Source organism: Aotus nancymaae, unplaced genomic scaffold (genome assembly GCF_030222135.1).
Source record: "Aotus nancymaae isolate 86718 unplaced genomic scaffold, 86718_ANA_hifiasm-v0.15.2.pri h1tg000019l, whole genome shotgun sequence".
Lineage (NCBI taxonomy): Eukaryota > Metazoa > Chordata > Mammalia > Primates > Aotidae > Aotus > Aotus nancymaae.
The window spans coordinates 33,141,168-33,159,083 of NW_026988431.1; the positions used below are offsets into that span (position 1 = coordinate 33,141,168).

Below are 17,916 nucleotides of genomic sequence, written 5' to 3' on the forward strand. Positions count from 1 at the left end.
GTTTGAAGAATAGATCATCATTAGCTAATTCTTAAAATCGGCAATTCAGTAATGACAATGGAATTCATTGTCATGTAACTTTAGTTGGAATATGAATATACCTCATTTCTTAACCATGCTTGATAACAGAATGATTATCATACTTGGGTATCTGTATATTATATTCTCCAAACAAATCATGATAATTACAGTTACAGGGACAGCAGTGTGTATGTTTGTGATTCTCACAGTCGAAATAATAAAAGTTGTTTACCATGTTGCCCTTATTCTACCCACAAATATGTGTTTTTTCCTTATTTTACAAATGAATGTTTATAAACAGTGAGTTTTTATAAGTAGATCAAACTTTATACTCAAATTGTAGTTTTCAGTATCCAGTGTGCTTTTTGGCTACTTCATGCTAATTAGACTAGAAATGATATATAGAGTATTACAAACATGAAGCAGAAAAGAGCTGCCTCAGGTGTGTGAAAAGTAATACTGGTTCAAAATGAAATATATGTATATTCATGCATTATGCAGTGATGTTTCATTTAAACACAGATTGCATATACAGTGACCCCAAAAGATTATAATACTGTACTTTTGTATTTAAATATCTTTAGATACACAAATACCTACCATTGTGTTACAGTTGCCTACATTATTTAGTACAGTAACATACTGTACAGGTTTGCAGCCTACAAGCAATAAAATATATAGTCTAAGTCTGTAGTAGGCTGTACTAGCTAGTTGGTGTAAGTATACTCTATGATGTTCACACAAGGACAAAATTGCCTAACGATGCATTTCTCAGGATATATCCCCGTCGTCAAATAACATGTCCTTGTCATTAAGCAAAACATGACTGTGATTGATTTTTAGCTTTAGTCTCCAGTCTTCAATACTTTTAAAGATAATTTTGTTTTTAGTTGATATTAGGTTTTCAGTTAAAATGGTTGCTGGTTTTGACTGTTTAGAATAAATACACTCATACTTCATTAACTGAAATGGTTTCTGCAGCAGGTCTAGATCCCATTTTTTAAAACTTTTTCTATTATTTTAATTGCAACATATAGTGTTTACTTTTTCTCTTGGTTTTCATCACCCTTATAATGCTCTAATTTAGACATATGCTGTGGTAGGCACTGTACATTTTAATATTCAAGCCCTTTTTCTCTGCCACACTAAAAATCTCTTTCAGAGCAAAGAAAAAGTAGAAAGTTTAACCTCCATGTAAATGTGGGTACTTATCAAGTCCACTTATAAGCATGCACATTTAAGATTCTAGCTAGATTTTATCTAAAAATCTTCCTCAACAAGTGTATGTTTGTAACATCTTAATATTGACTTCTTTTCTCCCACTTCCCAAAAGTGGGATATCCCCAAGACTTACTTTCTAGCCTTTCTACCTGGATATTCTTGTCTCACCTCAAAGATAGTTCAGTGTGCACAAAATCCAGATCAATTCTTGTCTTGCTAAGAGATTTCTTCTTTAAGCTTTCTATTGTTTCCTGCACCCATGTGCCCAGACATGAAGTAGTCACTCAAGACATGTCACATATCACTTTTTTTTTTAACCTATGAAATCATCTTGTTAACTGATTCTTCAAAATTACCTTTCTATTAATGGTTCCTTTAGCCGTTCCACTAACCAGTTTTATATAACCAGATACCTAGATAGATTGATTAATTCCTTCAACAAACATTTATTGAGTGCCTGCCTAGTACTAGGCATTGTGCTAGCATGTGTGTGTGGGGGGCAAAAGTCTAATGAATGGAGGGTCCCAAAGTCCAATGAAGTAGTCAGATAACTAAAGAGACTATCCATGATAGTTTGCATGGTGAATGCTATGATAAAGATAACCACAGGGGGTCTGGAGATCACAAAGTTGGCATCAGCCACTTAGTTGTCCCTCTTAACTCTAGTGTTATAAGCATTCCAACCCATTTCACATTCAGCTTATTTTCCTTAGTCACTGCTTACTTTATGTTCCTTCTGTGATCAAAAATATGATTGCTCCTTAATTCATGTCCCTTTAGTTTGTCATCTGCCTGTCATTTTTCTAACTTTATCTTCCATGCCACCCTAAAGTGAACTTTTTTTCAATTCAGTTTCCTTGTAGTGCCCCAAGAACATACCATTTTCATTTCCAATATGGTCTCGTATGAATGATTTCTCCTTTTGCCCTCCCATCTGCTTATCGAAGTCCTATTTTCTAAGGTTTATCTTAGTTTTTAACTATTGCCTCAAAACCTTTTAAGCTTATTGAGCATCTACTTTTCTTGGCCTTATAAACACTCAGTTTATAATGTAGGTACTGACTTATATTGATAGTGTTATTTTTGCCACTCCAGGGATATTGTGAACTCCTCAGGCCAGGCATCTCATTGTATGATGCTTTCGTGTACTCCATAGAGCCTAGCACAGTGCTGAGCTCAAAAACTAGTTGTTGAATCTCAGTAGAAGTAAGTAGAGCATTTTTCCCAACATTAAAAGTTGGTGGGCATGAGATGACATTCTTTTGGTCTACTGGGAAAAGGATGTCTGGCTAAAAGTTAGAAACACTTTTATTTTGTATAAAAATTTAAAATTGAAACACAAAAGGAAAAATAAAATGAATTTGCTGAATTCATTTGTCTTTTCCATTGGTTCGTTGTCAACGCCTGATGTGCTGGCGGTAATGGAAAAAACAGTTGGCATAAAAGACATGGGTTGAGACTGGCTCTGTCATTTAATATTGGATTCTGAAAAAAGCCCTAAACCTGAGTTGTAGCTTTCTTCTCTGTAAAATGAAGTTACTGTTACTTAAGGTTATGATGAAGGTGAAATTAAGTAGTGGATATGGAATGTTTTGTAAATTTTAATGTAGTATATAAATCTTGGATAGTGCTGTGTTCCCATTTGGATGGTAGCTCTGAGTTTGCATTTTACAAAAATAATGGATGTCTAGAATCACTGTAATTAATGATCTATTGATAGTAAACTTCTTCAATATTTCCAGATTAGATTGGCTTTCTTGCCTCTCAAGAGGAAACAGACTTTTATCCTAACAAAGTGATCATTGTATTATGATAGAGGGCAACTAGGAGGGACACCTAACCCTGACCTGGGGGTGTCAGGGCATGCTTCCTGGAGGAAGTGACATTCAGACTTGAGGGATGAGTAAAGCTAGCCAGGGGAAGGTATGAGGGAGGGGATAAGGAGATGACAGAGAAGAATAACTACACTCTGGGAACCGAAAGAAGCTTCATCTAGATGGCTGAAAGTTGTCATCTGAAATTGATTCCTTAATCCTGCTAATCCTTTTGATTTTAATTCTTCATAGCAGTAATTTACCAGCATTCCTTTGTCGTAACAATTGAATAGAATTTATTAACATATTTTTTCCTTATCTAGAACAGGTATATTTACTTATTAAAGCCAGAGTGAGAATCTTTTTCTTTAGACATTGGTCCATTTAATTTTGTTCGCTTTAGTTTGCATTTACTCTATTGCCATCAACTACCTCTTTCGTGTCCTTTTTGTAAACTATTAAGAGAATTAGAAAATTGGTTTTGGAGGGGTTTTTGTTTCGTCTTGTCTATACAAACATGGCATGGTTTCAGATGTTTGGAATGGGTTCACTTGATAATGTTAAGGACCCCTCATTTCTGCTTAATTAAGAAGAATGGAGAAGAAAAACTGGTGAAATATTAGGGTTGGGAGTTCTGGTAGAGAAAGCACTCAGAATGGCACTTGGCACTACACAGACTCTGAGTAGATAGGGGCTGGACAAATAAATGTACTATATTACTATAGGCAGAACACATTAAGAGAAAAGAAGATGATGAAAGTAAACATGCGCTGATGATTAGGATCTAAAGCTTCTAAAGAAAACAGGCATCCATGAGGTTGCAGGAGCTTAGAAATACAGTGTCTTACTAACCTTGCTAATTGAGCCTTTGATACTGTATAACTTTATATTCATGTATCAGAACTTGGTAAAAACCTCAGTAAACTTCATTTAGTTTAGTCCCATAAACAACAACAAAAAAATTGCTAGTTATTTCTTGTAAACCATGTAGAAGATCTGAGGGATACTTAACAGAAGGGTAGGTCAGGCCTTGGAAAAAAGCCTTACCCTCAGGGACTGAGCTAATGGAAGAAAGACCAGGCATTCTCAGTGTTTGACTTGACTTGTAAAAATGCCGTTCAGAAACTTGTGGGGAAAATCTGCTTTTACCACATCACTAGTTGTTGCAGTATTTTTTTGCGATAATCAAAAAAAGGCAGTTGAAGGGAAGAGTTAATTGTTACCAGGTTTTTTTATTCCACTAAATTTAAGGATTGGTGTTAGTGTTGCAAATGTACGCTGACTATAACATTTATTTGTTGATTTTTTTTTTTGAGACAGAGTCTTGCTCAGTCGCCCAGACTGGAGTGCAGTGGCGCAATCTCGGCTCACTGCAACCTCCACCTCCCGGGCTGAAGTGATTCTCCTACCTTAGCCTCCCAAATAGCCGAGACTACAAGTGTGTGCCACCACACCTGGCTAATTTTTGTATTATTTGTAGAGATGGAGTTTCGCCATGTTGTTCAGTCTGTCTCGAACTCCTGAGTTCAAACAGTCCACCTGCCTAGGCCTCCCGAAGAGCTGGGATTACAAGTGTGAGTCACCATGCCCGGCCGGGGAAGTATTTTTTAAACATTTTATTAGTAGTACTGGGTTTATTTTGAGCTGTTTATTTTTTCTCTACATTTTCTTTTGAACCAACCACAAATTTTGAACCAATCACAAATAGATCAGTGGTAGAGTTTCTTTTATTGTGGAATAGAGTTTTGCTCCTGGTGAAGTATAGAGCTCTATGTAGCTAGAATAAAAAATACTATGAATATCTGAGAAATGTAAAAGATTTTTTGTTATTTTTAAATCTTCTTAAGAAATAATTTGCTGCTTAAACAAAAATAGTAACAATGTATTGTGTTGTTTCTAACCAATTTAAAAATGTATAACAACAGCCCAAAAAATGATGGGGAAATGGAAATACATATGCAAGGCTCTTAAAATATATGTGCAGTGGGCTAATATCACTTGCAGACTAACTGCACTAAATTAAAAGATGCATTGGGAAACAACAAAACCCAAAGAAGTACAGTTAGCAAGACAATAAAGCAAATAAAATGGAATTATAAGAAATAATATATAAAGAAGTCAAAAAAGAAAAAGGAAAAAAGTGAACAAAGTGTGATCCTTGAAACAAGGAGATATGTTCTGTGGACTGTTTTTTGTTGTTGTTGTCGTTGTTGTTGTTTGTTTGTTTAGCTCACTCCCTATTCCTAGAGCTGAGTGTGAAGGTGGACTGTATTGCTTTATATCTAAGGATTGGTAGGTATCCTTTTTGGAAGAACTCAATTCAGTCCTGGAAGTCTTTCGTTAGTACTCAGGATATCTCTCACTTTCTACAATACTTGCTGGTTTTACAGCCCCTACATTCACTCCACACCTATCTCTATCACTTCCTTAGTACTTTAGGTGAAAAAAGGTCAGTGCTTTCACTTTGTCAAATCTAAGATATTGCCAATCTAAGATATTGCATAGTAAAGTAGAATGATCTTTGATTTTTTTCAGTACTGTCTCAACATACTCTATTTTTTTTCTCCTGAATTCAGAGACATGAAAAATGCTGTAATTGGAAACAACAAGCAGAAAGCCAATCTCATTGTTTTAGGAGCTGTTCCAAGGTATGTTTGCTGTCTCACCCCTTTCTTGTCATTCATACTAGTTTCTAATGTATTTCTTACTCTCAATCATAGAACCCATTTTTTCCTGAATTGTCTATCCAGTTCTTAAAATAGATTCTATTTTAAAAAATAAGTATATAAACCATCTCTAAGAAAAAAAATTATAAAGTAACAGAGAATGGAATAAAAAGTGACTGTGTTAATACTTTTTGAAAATTCAGGAAGACCTTTGACCTACAGTAAAAGGGTTCGTTAGGTACATAAGCAATGTACAACAGCCTGATACTTTCTTCTCTATTTCCTTAGCACATTGGCAGTTTTGTGTGTGAGTGAGTAATTTATAAGACCCTTTTGAATTTAAAGGAAAAAACTCTGCTTGATTTTTAATCCAGTTTCGTTTTAACTTCTGATTTCTACAATTTGCTGTTTTTTAAGTTAACATAGGAAGTTTAGGAAGTTTGATTTCTTCTTTGGTGACCTAATAAGTTTCCTTTGGGCAGGCGATGACAGTTATATAACTTCCTCTTTACTTTGCTCCTCAGAGCTAAGTTTTCTGTGCAGTTGTTATTACCTTTTCATTCAGAATTTTTTATTGTTTTGGTTTTTTTCTCCTTATTTTCTGGTCTTGATGAAGAATTAATGGTTTAAATGTCTTTAACGTCACCAACCTCAAATGTATACTTCAGTAACTATAAAGCTGTCAGCAGCCTTTCTTAGGGGATTTATGTTTGGCATATAGTGCTTTAGGGAGCATGAGGGTCCTACCTTAGAATATAAGGTAGATGGTCATAAGTGGAGGAAGGTTAGGGTTTGGGGAATATTTGTTTGTCAAGCCAGGCTGGAGTGGAAATGAGAGGATCTCTTCATTTTCCAAATGAGAAAACTGAAGAAAGAAGAAACTCCCTTACTTGAGGAGCCGCACAAGGGCTTTAAAGATTCCCTCTAGGCTCTATCTCTACAAACTCTGCACTTCTGCTCTGGATTCAGAGCAGTAGCATTTCTAGTTTCAATTTAAGATCTGGCGGCACATGGCATTTGATTGAGAGTCTTCATATTTTGGAGACCCAACAGGAAGTGGTAGATGGCGTGGACTCTGATGATGCTGTTTCTACAGAGACCACTTGTGGACAACTTTCAGATGTACACTTTTGATAAACTCTGAGAATATGATAGTTCTTTTTTTCAAAACCTCTTCTAGACTTTTTTTCCAGATGTTTCTTTCTTTAATTAGCAGATGAGATAAACAAATGACCTTTGAATTCATATAAATTCAACCAACCATATTTTTAGTATGTGGACTGCACAGCCTTTTTTGGTCACATTGAGTCTTGTTTAAATTTTTTAGTCTCATTGTTTATTAAGTTCCTTCTTTTTAGATTGTTGTACTTGCTTCAGCAAGAAGCCTCAACCACAGAGCTGAAAACTGAATGTGCAGTGGTGTTGGGAAGTCTTGCTATGGGTACTGAAAACAATGTCAAGTCTCTACTGGACTGCCATATTATCCCTGCCTTATTGCAAGGTATGGAGGGAAGCCATTTTTTGCTCAAGTAAGGATAAGAATCAGTTTACAATACTTTAAATACTGGTTGAGAGGATTAGTCCTAAATTTAGTTTCTGTTACTAGGACTACTGTCCCCAGACCTGAAGTTTATTGAAGCTTGCCTCCGATGCCTGCGCACCATCTTCACCAGTCCTGTCACTCCAGAGGAGCTACTGTATACAGTGAGTTTTAGATGTATTTGAGATATTAGTTACATTTCACTAACAGCCTACTCCTAATTTGCTTAGCATCTTTAGACTCATCATAACTGTGTTATGTAAAAAAGCCTCAGCCGGGCATTGTGGCTCACACCTGTAATCTCAGTGCTTTGGGAGGCTGAGGTGGGAGCATTGCTCGAGGCCAGGAGTTCAAGACCAACCAGAGTGACATTAACAAGACTCCATCTCTACATGAAAAAAATAAAAATAAATTAGCCTGGTGCAATGGTGCATGCCTATAGTCCTAGCTACTCATGAGACTACAGTGGAAGATTGCTTGAGCCTAGGAGTTTGAGGTTATAGTAAGCTGTCAGGTGCCACAGCACCTCAGCCTAGGTGACACAGCAAGATCCTGTAACTAAAAACAAACAAATAATAAAAGTCTCTGCCAGGTGTGGTGGCTCATACCTATAATCCTAGGAGTTTGTGAGGTCAAGGCGGATATACTACCTGAGGCCAGGAGTTCGAGACCAGCCTGGCCAACATGGTGAAACTCCGTCTCCATTAAAACTACAAAAATTAACTGCACATGGTGGTACATGTCTGCAACCCCAGCTACTTGGGAGGCTGAGCCATGAAAATCACTTGAACCCAGGAGGCAGACATTGCAGTGATCTGAGATCGCACCACCCCACTCCAGCTTGGGTGACAGTACAGACTCTGACTCTAAATAAATAAATAAAGTCTCAAAAAGTGTTTGAGTTCTTGCTTATTTCCAAATATCAGATACTCTCAGCATTGTAAGAAAGTGAAAGATAGTCTCAGACTTTGAGGAATTCACAAGCTATTTTTAAAAAGACCAATTTTTATCCCTCTATAGATAGAACTTAAGAGAAGTTTATTTTATGCTAGATGAACGATAAGGAGTTCAGCTTACTTTAGGTTGAAATCTGGCAGAGTAGGCTTTGCAGAGAAGCTAGAATTTAATCTGGGCTTTGAATAATGGATAAGATTTAGAGAAGTGGAGAGGAAGGCATGGGGCACTGTGCTCATCCTAAATTCTTCTAGTCTTTTTTTTTTTTTTTTTAGGGAGATGGCATCTCTTTTGGTCACCCAGGCTGGAGTGCAGTGGTGCAATCTCGGCTCACTGCAACCTCCACCTCCTGAGTTCGAGCAATTCTCCTGCTTCAGCTTTCTGAGCTCAGCTGGGCCTACCGGCATGCACCACCACGCCCAGCTAATTTTTGTAGTTTTAGTAGAGACAGGGTTTCACCATATTGGCTGGGCTGGTCTCAAACTCCTGACTTCAGGCGATCCACTCGCCTTGGTCTTGCAAAGTGCTAGGATTACAGGTGTGAGCCACTGTGCCTGGACTTTTCTAGCTATTTTTCAGTGTACAATAGATTATTGTAAATTATAGTCACTTTACATGGGGTTAATATTTTTGAAATACTCTTATAGTTCACAGCAAGAAGCATATTTTCCATTGCCTCACTATACATGTGAATTTGTGTGTATGAAGGTGTGTATGTATATGTGAAAGAATCCTGAGACAAGTTTCATGACATAGTTCCACGGATGAAATGCCCTCTGGTTTCTATGCTATCATTTTTCATTCTTCAAAAAAATGGTGGTTGTGATTATCTGAGCCAGCATAACAAATCATGTTGTCAAATTGTGCACACAGTAGTCAGAGATCTTATCCAGAATTAGGCTTTATAAGTATTTCAAGACTATAAGTAATCAAGAGGCACAGGCAAAGCAAGCATGGAGAAGAGACATGTCACATGGCTCCCTAGCCTGTCCTTTCTACATCAGACACATACTCTGCTGGCCCTTAATGATACATAAGGTGGTCAGTAGGTGAGATTTATGGGTTACCTCACATAGGGAGCACCTAAATTATGAAACTTCTTTTATTTTATTTATTTTTGATAGGGAGTTTTGCTCTGTCACTCAGGGTGGAGTGCAGTGGCTCAGTCTTGACTCACTGAAACCTCTGCCTCCCAGGTTCAAGTGATTCTCCTGCGTCAGCCTCCTGGGTAGCTGGGATTACAGGTGCGTGCCACCATGCCTGGCTAATTTTTTTTTGTATTTTTAGTAGAGACGGGGTTTCACCATGTTGGCCAGCCTGGTCTCGAACTCCTGACCTCATAATCCTCCTGCCTCTGCCTCCCAAACTGCTACGATTACAGGTGTGAGCTGCTGTACGCGGCCTAACATCTTTATTTTATACCTCATAGTTTTATGTGAGATTCTTCAGGGAGTTACACCTCATAAATCTATATTTTGTTTACTACAGTGGTTCTCAGATTTGAGGTTGCACTAGAATTACGTGGAGGGCTTGTCAAACAGGGATTGCTAAACCCTACCTCCGGTTTCTGATCCAGTGAGTTTTGGGTGTGGCCTGAGAATTTGCATTTCTAACAAATTTCCAGTTTCTCTCTTTGAGAACTGCTTTACTATAGACATCCTGCTTAAAGCATTCCATAGAGGACTTAGTAAATATCAGTTTATTTTCTTGTAGTTCATATGGTAATGTTTGCAAAGAGATTAAGCCAGTCACCTATCTCATTTACCCAGGAAGTTTCTCACCTACCCTTAATCCCATAATAAGGGGAGAAGTTGATCCTGGCCAACTATTTTAACTCCTTCCACCTCACTCTCTAAACTGATTCATGACCTACTAATGGATCAAGGTGCACAATTTGGAAAATTCTGGTCGATGCCAACTGTTTTACATGAGAAAAATTGAGACCCAAGGAGGTTAAATTTAGATAGAGTGTCTAAATTATGAATCATCTCAATTTTGTGCCTCAGATATTTTATACCTCAGAGACAGTGGAGAATTTGTGAAGAGTTGGATTGGGGAATAACTAGCAGCAGTGTTTCAGTGTAATTAACTGACTTCTATGAGTTGGGGTGTATAGAGGCCAGCTATTTGAGCAACTCAGGCAGTAGAATAGAGATGAGGTAGGTAGTCCAGTAAGAAGATAGCAGGATTTCTAGTTTGAAATCGTGTTTATTAGATGGGTGATTTTGGGTAAATTTTGTATTTAAAAATTGTTCTTTGCCTTACTTAATCATCTGTAAACTGCAGATATATAGACACAATTAACAGAAAGGGGGAAGATATGAAGAAATGGGATGGGGGCTATTGTAACTGAGGGAAATTGAGGAATGCAAGAACATTAGAGGAAAGGAAGGAGGTGGAAATAGCTTTAGGAGCCTAATAGAGACTTTTTAATCTACCTCTCTGTTTGCCTTTGCTGTCTTAGCTGCTACGTACTTCACCGTTCTTTGCTCAAAGTATGGTCTGTAGGCCAGTAGCATCAGCCTCATTTGGAAGCTGACTCTTAGGATCCTACCCTAAACCTATAGTATCAAAGTACATTAAGAATATCTCCTGAGAATTTGCATGCACATTCCTTCTTGGGAAGCATAGCTCTTGTGATATCATTGACTGAGAAGCTTGAGCTAAGTCCCCTTTCTTATCTGCAGTTCCATCCAGATAACCTTTCAACTTTTAATTTCTTCTGCATTCTTTTTTTTTTTTTTGAGATGGAGTCTTGCTCTGTCGCCAGGCTGGAGTACAGTGGCATGATCTCGGCTCACTGCAACCTCCACCTCCCAGGTTCAAGCTAGTACCCTGCCTCATCCTCCTGAGTAGCTGGGACTACAGGCACGCACCACCATGCCCGGCTAATTTTTGTATTTTTAGTAGAGGCGTCCCAAAGTGATTACAGGCATGAGCCACTGAGCCTGGCCCTTCTGCATTCTTTTGTTGTTTTTTGTTTTTGAGACAGAGTCTCACTCTGTCACCCAGGCTGGAGTGCAGTGGTGTGATCTCACTGCAACCTCTGCTTCTCCAGTTCAAGCGATTCTTGTGTCTCAGCCTCATAAGTAGCTGGGATTACAGGTGTGCACCATGACAGCAGGCTGATTTTTGTATTTTTAATAGAGACAGGGATTTGCCATGTTTGCCAGGCTGATCTCAGACTCCTAATCTCAGGTGACCCGACTGCCTTGGCCTTCCAATGTGCTGGCATTACAGGCATGAGCCACAGCTCTCAGCCTGCATTCTAAATAAAAGGAAATTCTTGGAGAGCCTTGCAGCAGAGTGGGTTGATTCTTTTCTCTTATTCTGTGCTATTACATTGGTTGTTAAATGTCAGCAATAGGCAGAGAGTGGGCTGTACCTGAGAAGCTGCCAATCATGTAAATTGTCTATGTAATCCCAGCACTTTGGGAGACCAAGGGGGGTAGATCCATGAGGTCAGGAGTTGGAGACCAGTCTGACCAACATGGTGAAACCCCAGCTCTACTAAAAATACAAAAATTAGCCGGGTGTGGTGGCACGCGCCTTTAATCCCAGCTGCTCAGGAGGTTGAGGCAGGAGAATTTCTTGAACCCCGGAGGTGGAGGTTACAGTGAGCCGAGATTGCGCCACTGCACTTCAGTCTGGGCAATAGAGCAAGACTCCATCTCAAAAAATAAAAAAAAGTAAATTGTCTTATCTCGTACAGATTGAAAATAGCTCACTACAGTCTTTATAAGATTATTAGTAGTTACTGGTGCTTATAGTCTTGAAGATCAAAATTTTCAAATTTTATTTTATACAATAATTCTTCTTATAAACTATGTGCTAGTGTATAACGTACTAGTTACCTCACATTTTGGTTTCAGAACTTATTTCTGTCATGTTTTATTGAAATGATTTTGTTTTATCATGAGGATGTAGGCTGTTTTTTGAGAGAGTTACTGAGAATTTCTTGTTCTCATATTTTGTTACCAAGGATGAATATTTAAGCCCCTTTCTTTGCCGTTGGCCTGGACAGTTTTGATGGGCCATGTTGCTTCTGTTTTGCTCTGTGCGTTAAAGAGACTTGACTTACTGTCATTAAGATAAGAGATTTGACTACCTTCTCGTGGAAATATTTTGTTTCATCAAATGTACTCATGGTGCCTGAGTTCTTGTTGCTGTGTTCTCTTTTCCTAGGATGCCACAGTGATACCGCACCTCATGGCACTGCTTAGCAGGTCCCGCTATACCCAGGAGTACATCTGTCAGATCTTCTCACACTGCTGTAAAGTAAGAACCAGAATAAATGTTCTCTATAATACAAAATCTTATGCCTTTAAGAGATGTACCTTCTTTGTGTACCCTCCCAGAGATAATCTGTGCATATGTAAGTAGACCTATGTGTGTATATATATTTTGTTTTAAACACAGATGACAGCATATGATACATACTGTTCTGCACCTTAACATTTTCACTTGACATATCTTGAAGGCTATTCCATATCAGTACATAAGGAGCTCTCCATCATTGTTGTTTTTTAACAGTGCATAGTATTTTAGTGTACAGTTATATAATTTGTTTATCCAGTCCTCTATTGTTGGACATTTAGTTTGTTTCCAGTCTTATTACAATACTGCAATAAATACCTTGTATATAAGGCAAGGCATTTCATAAGAAATAAAATTTTGGAGTCAATATATATATTTGTAATTTTACCACATATTTTTTTATAGCGATTAAACCATTTTATATTACCAGAAATGTTGTGATCGTGACTGTTTTCCCTCACCCTTGTGCCCATTACTGGAAACTGGTTTAAGTGATCTCATATAAGGAGAAAGGAGAGAAATTCTTCTCATTGTTGAGTAAAGTTTCTCTTTCTTTTCTCTTCAGTCTATGAAGTGCCATTTAGTTTGCTTTATAGATTATATGTTGAATATATCACTTATGATAACCATGGGTAACCATGGGTGATTACTTACTTGAGATCTTTCTTAATTTCTACATGTCTTCTAACCAAATAAGTATCTTCTGATGATGCCATATCATTTATAATACAAATGCCAAGTAAGGAGCTTTGGGAACTATAGGAAAGAAGGGGTAAGAGAAGTGAACACCTGGAAGACATAGGTCTCTGCTGTTTTAGAACAGCCTTCCAAATAAATGAAAGCTAAATCACCTGGTTGTAGGAAAAGTTTCTACACTATAATTTACACATCTACACTCCCTTCCAAACAAACCCTAGCTGATTATCACAATCTATTCAGTACTATTTAAGATTGTTGTGAAAGAGTTTTGAAGTTTTTCTTCTCGGATTACTTTGACAAAGTGTGGGCCAACTCATAGGAGCAGTGATATCGAACCATGCCTTAATCTTTTGAGGTGGGGCAAAGAAAGGCTTTAAGAAAATGACAATTTTGTTGCAACTCACTTAAAATGAGCTCAAACCATCAAGGCCTAGAATTTTCCAACAACAAAATGATGTCTTATAGCCAGCCTGGCAAGTTGAGAAAGATACTCCAGAACTGTATGCCTCATTACAAAATCTTCAGGGGCCGGGTGCAGTGGCTCACAATTGTAATCTCAGCACTTTGAGAGGCCAAGGTAGGTGACTCTCTTGAGCCCAGGAGTTTGAGATCAGTCTCGGCAACATGGCGAAACCCTGTTTCTACAAAAAATATAAAAGAATTAGCCAGGCATGGTGGTGTGTGCCTGTAGTTCCAGCTACTCAAGAGACTGGGATGGGAGGATCGATTGAGCCCAGGTGGTTGAGGCTGCAGTGAACTGTCATTGCACCACTGCACTTCAGCCTGAGTCACAGAACGAGACCCTATCTCAAAAAATAAAACTGTCGCAAAAAATAAAAATAAAAATAACATCTGTTTCTGAGTGTTCAACAGAGTACAGCATCTATTAGTCATAACCACAGTAATCCCAAAAGGCTACTGAAAACTGGACCTGGAAGAATAACTATGTGATAAATTATTTTAAGCTATGAGAAGTTTGAATAATCCCATTCCTGAAGTTACCCAAATAGCTTTCAGGATTACTCATCAGAAACTTTTCAACACTTTAGGTATTGCTCATCTGAAACTTCTCAGTGCTGTTTTAGCTGAAATAATAGAGTACCATTAAATCATTATTTTTTTGCTGGAGAGAAATTTAAGCTGAGGATAATAATTAACAGCCACCCTCATACCACTAACAGAACGGAATATGTTATCAGAGAAAGTCACTTTTACTCACCTTTTAATTGGCTAAATTAGCATTTGCCACTGTAATTAAATAACCACATTTAAATATTCTGGGATGTAGCTAGACTTCAAGAAAAGTATAGCATTTATAAATCCAGTGATAACAGTAATAGCCTAAAATACAATATTGACAACTTTACTGATACACTGACAAACGTCTTTACTGATACACTGACAAACAACTGATCGAATGGTCCATGTATTGTCATTAAATATAAAACCCTTTTATTTTTATGTTGTTCTTTTTTTGCATATAGGCTAAAAATAAGATTTAAAGTAGAATTTTAAGACTCATTTGCAGGGGCTCATGTTAAGCTAAGATTAAATGGCAAAACTTAAAATTACTAATTTGCTTAGACTGGGATCAATATTAAATAAATGTACATACATTTATTCTCTTCCCTTTGGGGAAGGGAAAAAAAAAGGGAGAGATACTAAAACATTTGTGTTGTAATCTAATTACAATTATATCTTTGAAATTTTCTCCCTGATTTATTCAGCAAAAAACACCCACTAGAAGTAATATCTGTTGAAATTCTAACTTCTAAACTGTTGCCATTTCTTAAGTATTTACTCAGATTTCTGAGACCTATCTTTTGGAGTTTAAGACCATAAGAGCTAGGCTCATGCCCATCATCTCGGCACTTTGGGAGGCCTAAGCAAGAGGATCCCTTAAGCTCAGAAGTTTAAGACCAGCCTTAGCAACATAGTGAGACCCCCATGTCTGAAAAAAAAAAAAAAAGACCATGAGGACTTAGGTGCTGCTTACCCAGTGGATTCTGCCTCACTAACCGCCAGGTTCCTGCAGGTTGATTTGAAGAAAGACGAACGAGAGACTTGATAAGTCTCAAATGACAGCTCATCCTTGCTAGTTGGTTCGGCCACTAATTCCTTCCTTGCAATTGTTTTTTTTTTTTTTTGAGACGGAGTCTGTCTTCCAGGCTAGAGTGCAGTGGCGCGATCTTGGCTCACTGCAACCTCCGTCTCCCAGGTCCAAGCAATTCTCCTGCCTCAAACTCCCAAGTAGCTGGTACTACAGGTGTGCAACGCCATGCCCAGCTAATTTTTATATTTTTTAAAAGTAAAGATGGGATTTCACCATGTTGGCCAGGCTAGTCTTGAACTCCTGACCTCAAGCCATCCACCCACCTTGGCCTCCCAAAGTGCTGGGATTACAAGCATGAGCCACCGTGCTTGGCCCCTTGTAATTGCTTTTACACAATCAAGGTGTCTTGTCAGCACCAGGAAGCAATTATATATAGAGAGAATTGTAGTGTGCTTGATCTTTTCCCCATCCGTATAAATATAACTTAAAAAGGATTTTCCATAAATTATTCAGATCTTAGAAAAAAAGTAAAAAGCACATGGGTATATGTTGAAATGATGTTATTAATAGTAAAAGACTGGAAACAATCTAAATGTCTAACTATAGGGTACTCGTTAAATAAAGTTTAGAACATTCAGATAATAGAATAAGGCCAAAAAATAAATGAGAAAACTATGTACTGATATGTGTGATCTCTGAGATAAATTATAAAGGAAGAAAAGGTTTAGAGCAGTATATGTAGTCTTCTACCATTTGTATTAAAATGGGGAAAAGAATATATTTATGTATCTGCTGGATATGTATAAAATGTATTGGAAAATGTAATCTATTAGGTCACCTCAAAGCAGGAGAATAGATTGACTGCAGATAGAGGTGGAAAAACAATGAGGTGCAAGAAGCTGAGGCAGCAAGCATCCATGCCTACTTAGCTTTTGTTAAGCTCTGCCAGTGTCTAAAAGTGCATTGTCAAAATTGATAAGGAACTCAAAAAACCTTAGTGTGATGACATAAGCTGAAGCTAATTTAGGCTTATCTTCACAATTTAGTAACTAGGTAGGAAAAAAATGGGCTGAATCCTTACAAGACCCCTATTTTCCTTGGCTCCCCTACTTCAGTCTTCACCAGTATTTTTATAATGAATAAGCAGGGACTCCTTTGTTTCAAATGAGACAATGAACGTAAAGTGTTCAGAGCAGTGCCTGGCACATAGCAGGATGTATCCAGTAAGTAGTACCTATAATTACAACTGCAGATGATGCATGAATGAGGTGGGAGGAAAGGGAGGACACTTAAAATCAATGCCCTGAGAATGTCAGTATTTTCAGTTATTGCAAAAACAGGTTTGCACCGTTCTGGATGGATATGTAACAATAACTGTATCACACCATTTTACTCTGGGAATTTATCCTCATAACCTAAGGATTTGCACTGAGATGCAGCTTCAAATAATGTTCAACAAAATGCTACTTATAACAGTAAAACATTAGAAACTACCTAAAATATATAATGGGGGTTTGCATGAGCAAACTGTAGAATACTATATTGGGATTAAGAATATGAAACTCCAAGTTAGAAAGTATAGAAAAAGAGACAAATTGCTGAATTTTTTAAGGATTCTTTTAATAATATATAAAATATTTGGGGATTGTTACCTATAAAATAGAATATGACTGTTGTGCTATTCAGAAGTATAAATGCTAATTTTCCCACTTCAAATGATGGATGTTTTGGCTCAAGAAAGAATGAGCATCTTCACAATAGTTGTTATTTGTTTAAATAATGGGGTGGATAAATTGGTTTGAGAGCTCTTGCTGGACCAATAACTGGTTTCTTCTGGTGAACCCAGGCAGATAGCCTACCTTTGTGATATTTTTCTCTTCTGAATAATGATAAACATGAAATATCATTCCTTTGTTGGCTCTAACTGATTTTTCATTAATTGATTGGATAAGGTTGGACATAAAATGAATGAATAAGATTTGTGGCAAATTTGCAGCTTTGCATTAACTTTAGCTTCTGCCACTTTGAAGCTCTTTAGTACATTGATTAGTAGAATACAGAATTGATGAAAAAAAAAATCCCTTTGTTTTCCTATCTCTTTACCTTCCTGCTCTCTTAAGAACCGATAGATACTTTTTTTTTTTTTTTTGAGACAGAGTTTTACCCAGGCCAGAGTGCAGTGGTGCGATCTTGGCTCACTGCAGCCTCCACCTCCCGGGTTCAAGCAATTCTCCTCCCTCAGCCTTCTGAGTAGCTGGGACTATAGGTGTGCACCGCCACGCCCGGCTAATTTTTGTATTTTTAGTAGAGACGGGGTTTCACCATGTTGGCCAGGATGGTCTTGATCTCCTGACCTCATGATCTGCCCACCTCAGCCTCCCAAAGTGCTGAGATTACAGGCAGAAGCCACCGTGCCTGGCTGAACCAATACTTTTTTGTTTGTTTTTGAGACGGAGTCTTACTCTGACACCCAGGCTGGAGTGCAGTGGCATGATCTCAGCTCACTGCAATCTCTGCCTCCCAGGTTCAAGCGATTCTCCTGCCTCAGCCTCCTGAGTAGCTGGGACTACAGGCATGCGCCACCACACCTGGCTAATTTTTGTATTATTAGTAGAGACGAGGTTTCAACAT

At 37.8% G+C, this 17,916-nt stretch overlaps 1 protein-coding gene across 5 annotated transcripts in view; it reads left to right on the top strand.

The window, feature by feature from the left end:
• Nucleotides 1-17,916, top strand: part of ARMC8 (armadillo repeat containing 8) — a 112,647-nt gene that overhangs the window by 29,383 nt on the left and 65,348 nt on the right. For all 5 annotated transcript variants that reach the window (XM_012451129.3, XM_012451130.3, XM_012451134.3 and 2 more), the window contains 4 exons: nt 5,633-5,704; nt 7,081-7,223; nt 7,329-7,426; nt 12,402-12,494. In XM_012451129.3, the coding sequence (XP_012306552.2) occupies nt 5,633-5,704; nt 7,081-7,223; nt 7,329-7,426; nt 12,402-12,494 (406 nt within the window). The remainder of the gene's footprint in view (nt 1-5,632; nt 5,705-7,080; nt 7,224-7,328; nt 7,427-12,401; nt 12,495-17,916) is intronic.